The following is a 10,494-nucleotide window of genomic DNA, read 5'->3' on the forward strand; positions in this document are numbered from 1 at the left end:
GTGTGGAGTGGCCAGGCTGCCTGACAGAGGTTCTGGACACACCCCAGCGTGTGGAGTGGCCAGACTGCCTGAAAGAGGTTCTGGACATACCCCAGCGTGTGGAGTGGCCAGACTACCTGACAGAAGCAGTACCTCTTCTGGGAGTGCTGGCTCCTCGGGGCTGATACTGAGCTTTAAGGATTCTGGCCCCTGGATCTTTCCCCCAGCCTGCACCTGTGCAGGGGATACTCTGAGACCAAGCGGAAAGCTTTATGGTTCTCCCTACTGAATGTCATCTCACTGGATCTGGCCCATGTGTTGGAGCAAGGCTCTGCTAACCAGAGTGCCTGAGTCTCTCCAGCTCGAGGCTTCTCCTGTTGGGGCCTTCCCCTGCCCTCAGGGAAAAGGGCTGGATGGCTCTTGGCCAAGAACAATCCCTCTGTGTTACTCCAGAGGCCTCCCTCATGGCTGACATGAACCCATTCATCGCTGCTCTATGGATCTGGACAGTAGTCTTGATGAACTCCAGTCTTTCCAGTTCAAGCATGAACAAATCTCAGGTGGCTACAGCATCACCCTCATCTAACCTGCCCAGTCTTATCAAAGGAAGAAAGGAGGTGAGTCCCACATGGCCTGTTCCTGATGAAGTCAGATGGCCTTCAGGGATCAGTCCCTGCTGTCCTTTTACAGGGCTCCCCAGTACTCTCCTTAACAACAAAAGAGATTCTAGAATTTCATTGGATAGGGAAGCCAAGTTCTAAACAAATCAGTTTGCCCTTCGCCAGTCCCCTCCAGATCTCTGGGGTCACTGGAGCCCCCAGCGAGGACCCCATCTGCCAGCTCTCCCAATGACCCCAGGGTATTCCATGTGGATGTGGGGATCTGAACACAGGGAGCATTGTAGCCAGAGGCTGCCCGACCATCTTCTCACTTATACCGGGGAGATGTCTGGTCCCTGCTAACAAATGGTGTTCACCCTTCTCCCTGCAAAGACCCTTCTCTTTGGAAGACAAACAGGAGGTGGAGAGGCAATTCAGCTTCCTTGCCCTTCCTTCCCAACCTGTCCAGCACTTGTCTCCTTTCCTCAAAACCAGGCCCTGCTCACTCACCTCCCTAGAGTCTCTCCTGGAGCCAGACAGTGACTCCTGCCCTCACATACCCCGACCCAACCAGCTGTCTGGTCTGCCTGATGCCGCCCTTGCCTCTCCGTTCCCAGGGCCATAGCCACACTTCGGTTACTCCTTCCTTCCTATCTGGACAACCGTAAACAAGCCCTGCCTAGTCCCCCTCCCCAACCTGCCCAATGCGCTTCTCCAAGCCTGGTCTGCCTAGCGGGGGGCTTGCACCAGTGACTGCTCTGCTCAGACGTTTCCCATGGCTTCATTCTCTCTATGGGAATACACATTACCTTGCTTTGCTCAGCCCTCCTGGCTATCCCTCTCCCCAGCTGTCGCGGTGCCAAACTGAATGAGACCACTAATGGGACTACGCGCCTCACTGCCCTGGCATACCTTGGGCTTCCCCATTGCCATGCTTTTCTCACAGCTTTTTTTGTCATCTAGAAAACAATCTCTTCACATTCCTGCCACGAGGGTCATATCTACCCTCCGAGGCCCTTCCAAAGCTATCCTATCCCAAGCCCCATTCTGAGCACTCTGGTGGTGTGCTATGCCCCTCCCTCACCAGGCTGTCAGCTACCTGAGCAAAGGGGCCACGATCCTAGCCCCTCTAGGCCCTCCACCTCCCACACATGGCAGGCACCATGCAAGTGAACACTGGCTTAGGGAACACTTACTTACACAGGTGATCCATGTTCTAAACGCTTACCTGAAAAGATCCAGCTCATTAACACTGGAGAGAACTAATGGAGCAGGGAGCAGGTTCTGGATGGGAGAAAAAAACTGTGAGAGCTGTCCTTAGGCCCAGGAGTGAGACTGGCTCCAGCGAGCATGGCCAGCCTCGGTGGGGAGGCTCGCCAGCCTCAGCAGGAGGCCAGCCCTCCCTTCCTCAGCCCGTTCTCTAGGGCCCAGCCAGGAAGAAAAGCAAGTGCCTGGTCAAGGGGCAGAAGAGTGGGGACGGCAGCTGCAGGTGGCAGCCAGGGCCAGCTGAGCAGACAGGGCATGAAGAATAATAGCTGTCACCCCCAAGATCTAAGGCCTACAGACAGTTTGGGAAGGATCTGGGGGATAAGGCTACTGTGTGTGTGCCTGTGTGTGTCTGGGTGTGCCTGTGTGTGTCTGTGTGTGTATGTGTGTGCCTGTGTGTGGGGTGTGTGTTTGTGTGGTGTGTGTGCCTGTGTGTGTGTGCGCCTGTGTATGTATGCGTGTGTGTGATATATGTGCCTGTGTGTGGTGTGTGTGTGCCTGTGTGTGTGCGCCTGTGTATGTGTGTGCCTGTGTGTGTGGTATATGCATGCGTGTGTGTGTGGTGTGTATGTGCCTGTGTGTACCTGTGTGTGTGTTGTATATGTGTGTGTGCCCCCTTGGGGCCTCTTACCTCCTGGTTAAACTGCTTCATAGGGCTTGCCTCTAACTTGTCTACACGGGAGGGGATCCGTACCTAGAAGGGTCAAGGTTAGGATTAGAGCAGTTACACAGGCCTCTGAGGCCAGCTTGTCTCTGCCATCTCCACTGCTGGGGCCAGAGCAGTGAGGCAGCAGACTGCTGGTTGCCCTAGGCCCAGTCCTTGCTCAGCTCAACCCTACTCCATGGAGGGATGGGTGTCTCCTCTGCCATCCTGAGGTGGCCCAGCCAGCCAGCCGAGACTTGAACAGAAGTCTAGAGTGCGAGGGGCCCTTAGAGGTCATCCAGTCAAAGCCCCTGCCCCTGAGCCAGCGAGGGGTCACCCAGCCTTGGCTTGGACCCCTGCAATGGGGAGACTGGAGGGCCTCTCTTTTTGGACAACTCCAACTGTTAGAAAGTCTCTTCATGGGCTACACCTCAGTGTGCCTCTGTCACTTCCCCTGGTCACTGCTGGTTGTGTCCTTGAGCCAGGCAGAACAGGTTTCCTCAGTGTCACCAACCAAGCCAGAGCCCAGTGGGACTCTCCTCTCCCTAGTTTGGAAGGGACCTTTACCTGCATTGGCATAGGGACCTCCCAATGAGGAAACTTCCTCCACCAGTGCACACTGCACTCCACTCGACCAGCACGGCCACCAGGCATCGTGCTCATTACAGGGGAAGGCGAGTCAGTTTCCGGGGGCACTCAGAGGTGGCCGGTCTTGGTCACATAGGCATTACTGTCACATGAGGGACCTGACGCTGAGGTTAGCCTTTTCTCCACTGGCACTTCAGCCTTTGTGGCCATTGCACTGACTCAGGATCATTCACAAAAACTTGTACAACCACAAGTCCCCGGATTTGTGGAGATTCCCATGATAATTCGCATTCCCACCTGATAAGACCTTCTGGGAATCTAATCCCCCTCCCAGCTTTGGATCAGCATCATGGCCGCAAATACTGACATCCCATGACTTCTGTCTGCCTCAGTTTCCTCATCTGTAAAGTGGGGATAACCACAGCACCTACCTCCCAAGGTTGTTGTGAAGATAAAACTAAATAACGTTTGTAAAGTGCTCTGCAAACCATGCAGTATGATTTCAATGCAAGCTATCATCAATGGACTTGGAATAAAGAAAGCCCGGTTTTAGATTCTGCCTCTGCCACTTCCTAGCTGTGTGACGTGGCCAGAGCCCAACCTCTCTGGGTCCCAAAATCCTCACTGGTGGAATGGGGCTGCCCCCGTCTAGGGCTCTTATGAGGACCAAATGGGAAAGTTCTTGAGAATTATTCACAAAGATGATAAACAGCCATAAACATCTTACCCAACGGTCAACAATGCAGAATGTGTGGGCCCAACCCTACAGACCTCACACTATGCCAAAGGTGGCCCTCAAACCAGATTACATTGTAACTGGGAAAGTGTTCACAAAATGAATAATCCGACAGAACGTCGGCACTGTGAATATGGGGCTTTCTAAGTCAGCGCTTGGCGTGCAGGACCCATTTCTGTTTGGGTTTGCCCCATGGCTGAGTCCCTAAGAACCACTCCATGGGCTCCTCACCCACCCAGTCCTCAGAGTATGACCCCACCCTCTTCTGTTCCACAAGGGCAGCATGAAGGCCTTCTTCTCCCTTCCTGAGCTCTAGGCCCGCTATCTCGGTCTCAGTTCATGCCCACTCCTTATTACCTGCATGACAACTCCCATCACAGGCAGATTCAGAGTCTGTCCTGGTACTGGGGGGGGCCACTGGTCAATCTCGTTGCACACTGCCAACATAGGTCAAGGAGTTAGGAGGGGGCCCAAGCAATTGGGTTGGCTCTCACTTGGGGTGGCCACCCCGGCCCTTGCCGCCCCCCACAACCAAAGAATAGTTGTGAGACCTGAGCACCACCCATGCCAGTGGGGGGCATCAGGAGAACCTGCCTCCAGGGCTCTCGGTGGGCAGCCTTAACTCATGGCTCATGGCTGGCCAGAGCTCTGGGCACCTCCGGAGAGCTCCCTCACCAAGAAAGAAGCCCCAGAACTCGTCTCATGTTTATTCTGGGCCAGGTAGGGCACCACAGAGGGAGATTTTTCAAGACCATGAGCCCAAAGTGGAGTCTATGGGGATAGCACCCAGGGAACCTCCCCCACCCCCCATGCACGTGCCCTGCTGACCCCGACTGCTGGTGAGGCCGGCTCACGTCATTTGGGGGCTCACCTGCTTCCAAGCACGGAACCAACTTTTCAAAGTACTCAGGGGCAATGAGGTTCAGCAGGGACTGGAACAGATTCACATAGGGCAGGCGGGACAGCAGCACCAGTGACTGAAAGAGGGACCCACGGGAGGGAGGTTGGTGGCTGTGGGGACTTCTTCATGGAAGCTTTCTGTTCTCACATCACTGTCCTCCCTTCCCACTTTCCTTAAAAACTAGACTCCAAACCACCAGGCACAGCCAATGTGCCGTCCTGCCCTAGACAGGCAGTGTGGGGCAGCGGGTAGAGCTCCAGGCTTCAAGTCAAGAAAACCTAGGCTCAGGTCCGCTGCACACACACCTGGGCCTCAGTTTCTCTCCTCTGTAACATGAAGGGCTGGACTAACGACCACCCAGGTCTTCCAGGTCTAGGGCTGGAATCCTGTGGTCCAGTGGCTGCTGGGCATGGACGGGACCATTCTGCTGACCGACATTCTGGGCCAGGTCTCCTCGAAGCCCCATCCTGGTAGGGGGCTGTGTCTGAAATTGGAGATGCCACTAACACCACGGCCCTCACGTGGGACAATCGTGGAAAGAAAAAGGAGCTAGGAGTGACTGGAGGAAATGGACAATGTGGTCTGTGCCCTGGTGGTCTCTTCTGCCCCTAATCCTGCTGTGGCACCTGCACACCAGAGTGCCCACTACCACAACTGGCTGCAATTTCCAAAGCACGATTCCAGAGGATCCCACAGCCTGCTCGCCAAAGCACAGCACAGCAGGCTCCTCAAATGCCCCTGACTGGACCTGTCCTCACACGTGAGCTGTGTGGTGGGCAAGGAGGTGAGAGGGGGCTGCAAACAGCTGGGGTGCTAGGCGGAGGTGCGTAGCCTGGGAGAGGCTGCCAGCCAGAGCTCAAGGCCCTCTTACCTTCTGGAAGTAGCCTCTCTTCACAGCACTGTCCTTCACCTGCCTGAAGTACACGTAGCCAAACAAGTGGGCGGCCTCTCTCTGGCAAAGACAGGCAGCCATCAGGCAACATCTCAGCCCAGAGCCATTCTCTTCCCGCCCACCAGCCCCTCATCTGCTGCCCTCTCTGCCAATGGGGAAAGGCCCCAGCGACAAGGACTGTGGTTAAGGAGTCTCCTCACCCCTTTCCCACAGCCACATGTGGGCTGAGGCTTAGAAAGGGAGACCAAAGAGAAACCTGACAAACAGGGAAGGAGGCCCTCCCAAGAACACTAAAGGTGGCCTGGCTTAGCAGGAAGGTCAATCTGTCCCGACTGAGTGGAAGCTGCCAGAGGGCAGGCACCACCTGCCTTCTTCACCTTCTCCTTTCCACAGGCTGATACCAAGCCCCCTCCAAGACGTAAGTTCTTGCCGAATGAATGGAACAAAGGGGACTCAGAATTTGCCCTCTTGTCAAGAGTTGGACCAAGCCCAGCTGGTGGTCAGGACGTGGCAGGGGCGAGGGGCAGAGAGGAAGGGGAGAGGCAGCTTCACTTAGGCTAGCTTCCCAAGCCCTCAGGAGGGCCAGGGGAAGCTTGCATGGTGGTAGGCAAAGCTGACGTGTCCCCAGAGCCTGGAAGCAGGAGTCCTAGGGTCCCAGGGCCCACGGCTCCTCCTCAGCTTAGAACACCCCCCAGGTATGGGGAAAGCAGACCGAATGAAGAGCCTTCATCCTCAGTAGAATGGGACAATCCCTAGGCTGCTGAGGGCCCAGGGCCCAGGGCTATCCCCCACCTGCTGGGGCTCTGGCCTGGTGTGGAGGGGAGCCTAACGGCTGAGGGCCTGATGTCCCCAGTCTGTGGGCCCAGTGTGGGCTCTGCAGCGTGGCCCAAGCTCCCACAGCGAGCAGACTTCCTAAGGTCTGGAGCACTACTGTGGCACTGTTTTATGGACGTGTCAGGCCCCTCAGGAGATCACATGGCCTGCCTCCTTCTACTTCGTTATGTATCTAGAGGAGGCCCCAGCCAGGAGAGCTGACTCACCTGCAGGGTGGCAGGAGCCCCTCTGTTATAGCCTTCGTCATCATCGAGAGAGCGGAGGCTCCTCTGTCCCCCAGACTGACGCATCCGGAAGCTAAACTGGGTGTCCCCAAGGCAGCCTGCAAGAAGCAAGGCCCGAGCCAGTAGCCTCAGACAGTGCCCATGCTGGCACAGCGATGCCCAGTGGTCTGAGGGCATCTCCAGGCATCCTCGCTGAGAGCTCGAGCCCCCAGGGCCCCAGGCAGGAGTCCTGAGCATGGGCCAAACGGTTCAAGCTTAGGAAGGGAGTGGCCTCTGCTCAGCCCCAGCACCCCGACTGTGCAAAAGACCCAGGACCAGGACGGTGCCCTTCCTTAGGCTACAGAGCAGCCTCGGATACTGTGAAGAACCCTGACGAGGAATTCTGACGGAGGGTCAGAGATCACATGACCCCCAGGAATCTGAGGGGTTCTGCCTTTCAGCAAAGGAAGATTCAACGGTCACCTTCCTTCCTTCCTGTGACTGCTCCGTGGCCAGGGCTCAGGCCCTCCCTGCAAATACTCTCATAAAACAGAGGATTTCCCTCATGGCCTCTGGCACTGCGAGAATGCCATGTCCAGCCCTGGTTCCTGATGCTTCCGTGGCAGGGGCAGGCTGCAGGATGGGGACACCAAAGGGGGCCACTCCAGACGACAGGCTCAGGTGATTCTTCCCTGAGAAGACACTGCTGTGTGCTGTGGTGCCTGGGCTGGCAGGGCCTTCCTTGGGACAGAGGGCTGAGGCCATGAGGTGTCAGGGAGGCTCACTGTCTGCCCCCCCAGAAACAGGACAAGGAAGAAGTGCTGGGCCCTGCCCGTCACAATCCCAGCCACAATGTCTGAGCATGCACATGCTAGTGTGACAACAGCCCCACCCGGGCCTAGGGGCCTGTGACAAAGGGACAGCCCATAGCCCACCTGCCTCCCAGGGCTATTGTGGGGAAAGCCCACATAAAAACTAGCCCACCCATGAGAACTAGGACCATGCTGGGGATCATGGGGCATCCTCTGCGCTGCCACCTCTGAAGACTTTCCCCACCCTGGGGGAGGAGGGTCCCGTGCTGGGACCTAGGCACCTTGGCCCACACTCTGCTGCCTACTGTGTGCTTTGGGTCCTCCCTCCCTCCTGATTCGGACAAGCCAGGGAAGCAGAGCCACCTACCTGAGTAGGAGTCGGGGAAAGACAAGTAGCAGATGCTGGTTTTCTGTAACAGACAGGAAAACACAATAAAGCCACAGGCTGTCACTGTGTGAAGGGCCCTGCCAGGGAGCAGAACACCTACCTCCTTCTCTGTCAGTCTGGAGTCATCAGGGTACACCAGCTGCGGAAGGAAAGAAACACATCATCATCAGGAAGGCAGCGGGCGGCGGGAGGGTCTCCCGAAGACCTCGGTGAGGAGGGATGCGAGCAAGGGGTAGCAGCCCTTTTCTGAGAGGGAGAAACATGCCCAGCAAGTGGCAGAAGCCCAGGCTGCTCTCTTCCCTCCCTTCCCTGTCCCCCATGACAGCAGCATCAGCTTGAGATCCTCATGGCAAACAAAGCTGCTGCACTGACGTCCAAGGCTGCCCTGGCGCTGTCTGCTGCGTACATACAGGGACGATGGTCAGATGATGAGTTCAGTTACCAGTCTGTGAGCTTAGGGGTTAGGATACAAAGGGGGGGATCATCCTCATGTCTGAGAGGAGGGAGCTAAGGCACACAAAGTGGGACGACAAATAATACCCAAAGCCACGAGGTAGTCGGTACCAACTGACAGGAAAAGCCCGACCCAGGGCCAGGGCTGCAGGACTCCTTCTTTTACAATTAGTCTCTAATGAGACTGTCAAAGCCAAAAGAAAGGTTTGTTTCCCAGCAATGATCGGCTACAGGTGCATGAGGTGAACAGTGGCTAGTGAGGCCCCAGCTGGAGAGAATGAGGATTTTGCCAACTTAGCAAATCAGCTTTCATGGAACCACCTGGAATTATTCTGGAGGCTGGCGGCTCTGCTGTGCATCTCTCTCAGTGACTTGGGGCATTCCTTAACGTGGCTGTAAATACTCTGCGGATCTTTCTGTGAGCAGTTTCTTTATACCCTCTGACCACCGGTCTCTTGGGGAATGACGATGAGTTTCATGTACATTTACTGTTTACCTATCTTGGATGCCAAGCCCTCGTTAGAGAAATGCGACAAAAAGACCCCCCCCCCCCCTCCTATTTTTTTAGTATCTAGTATCCTGGATACGTTTATTTTGTGCAGAAGCTTTTCAGTTTCATGTAATCAAAGTTATCTCTTTTATCTTTTGCAATTAACTCTCTCTGGGAGAAGTGCATGATTCGTTTCTCTTCTATTTTTTTAGTATCAAGGTCACATATCCATCCATCTAGAATGTATTGTAGTGTGTGGTGTAAGATGTTGGTCTAAATCTGATTTTTGTCAGACGGCTTTCCATTTTCCCAGCAGTTTTTAATCGAAAAGGGAATTTTTTTCCTAGGTAATTTATATTTTCAGGTTCTATAAGGTATCTCATGGTGATCTGATAGTTACAGCATTGAAAGTAGTAGTGCTGTCATTTTTATCATATTGACACAGCCCAGCCATGAGCACTGAATATCCTTCCGATCCTTTAAACTGTTTTTTATTTCTTCAAGCGATATTTTGTAATTAAATCTACATGTCCTTTTTCTGCCTTGGTTGTAGAGCTCCTCTTAACATAAGACTCATAAAATTAAAAATGAGTCATGCTGTCGTACCCTGCCTCTCCACACGGACAAGTAGAACACAGAGGGCTGGCCTCAGAGTCCACACCTGGGTTTTTTAAGGACAGGGGAGAAGGAGATAAGAGAACAGCAAAATGATAACAGGAATGGTGGGCCAGAGATGACAAAAAGGGTTGGTTGGCATCAAGGTGCATGTAGAGGTGAAGGGCCACTTCTCCATGTGAGACAGGAGGTAAAGGAGGAATCCCCCATGTGAGATGAGGGAGAGAAGTGGGAGCTCTAGGCAAATGGCTCCGATTCTGAGGTGAGGTGCTCATCAGGAGGGTGGGGGGCCACGGGAGCCCCTGCTACCAGGAGTGGAAGAGCAGATAGACTAGAGAGGAGTAGAATGCTGGCCTAGTGGCAGCAAAGGCCCAACAGAGATGAGATGACACCCACGTGCAGGGGACTGAAGTCAGCTCCGTTTAATGATTCCCTCAGGTTCTGTTCATCAGTACTGAGGAGGAATTGGGGGCAGAGGGTGCAAGTAACATACAAGTGGGCTGGGGTAAGGGTGTGATTGATGACAGGACAAAGCAGGCAAGAGGCTAGAGCTGAGTCTAGTGTTTAGTTCAGACAGTTCACCAAGGGGTCAAGACAGGGAAAGGAGTGCCTGACAGATGATGGATATATTGTCTGGGAGTGAAAAGAGGAATGGGGAGCAAGGGGGTCTCATTCTGAGTACAAACGCACAGGGAAAGATGGGACGGCAAAAGAATCTGATCAGATCATGGGATTTTGGAGTTTATGAAGCCCCAAACTAGCTGTGCCAAGATCAAGGATGTGACCATCTGCAGTCATGGGAACTGAGCAGACTGAGGGATTGGGAAGGAAGTTTGAGGGAGCATCAGTATTTACGAATTTTTATGTTTAAGAGCCAGCTGCATGGAACAAGATGATAGAAGATAAAATGCACAACTTCGGTTATTTAAAATGAAAAAATTTGCACAAATAAAACTATTGTGACTAAAATTAGAAGGGAAGAATTGGGAAATTAGGAGATTTTGGGGAAATTGGGAAAAATTTTGCAGCAAGTTTCTCTAATAAAGGTCTCATTTTCAAGATATATAAAGAATTGATTCAAATTTATCAGGGCAA

The 10,494-nt window shown here is 53.9% G+C and overlaps 1 protein-coding gene across 2 annotated transcripts in view; it reads right to left on the minus strand.

Moving 5' to 3' along the window:
- DENND6B (DENN domain containing 6B) overlaps positions 1-7,976 on the minus strand; it is a 17,100-nt gene extending 9,124 nt beyond the window's left edge. The window contains exons 1-8 of one of the 2 annotated variants that reach the window (XM_069097382.1): positions 7,942-7,976; positions 7,821-7,863; positions 6,645-6,760; positions 5,584-5,664; positions 4,683-4,788; positions 4,169-4,248; positions 2,476-2,538; positions 1,807-1,862 (exon numbers count right to left, since the gene is read on the minus strand). In XM_069097382.1, the coding sequence (XP_068953483.1) occupies positions 1,807-1,862; positions 2,476-2,538; positions 4,169-4,248; positions 4,683-4,788; positions 5,584-5,664; positions 6,645-6,728 (470 nt within the window). In that variant the 5' untranslated portion in view covers positions 6,729-6,760; positions 7,821-7,863; positions 7,942-7,976. Of the gene's footprint in view, positions 1-1,806; positions 1,863-2,475; positions 2,539-4,168; positions 4,249-4,682; positions 4,789-5,017; positions 5,180-5,583; positions 5,665-6,644; positions 6,761-7,820; positions 7,864-7,941 lie in introns of those variants that run through there. The other variant, XM_069097383.1, reaches the window with a different exon arrangement.
- Between the last annotated feature and the right edge of the window lie 2,518 nt (positions 7,977-10,494).

The sequence above is a fragment of the Petaurus breviceps genome, unplaced genomic scaffold, assembly GCF_028583685.1.
Source record: "Petaurus breviceps papuanus isolate PSGF00001 unplaced genomic scaffold, PetGlider_PUasm1.0 369, whole genome shotgun sequence".
NCBI classification, from domain to species: Eukaryota; Metazoa; Chordata; class Mammalia; order Diprotodontia; family Petauridae; genus Petaurus; species Petaurus breviceps.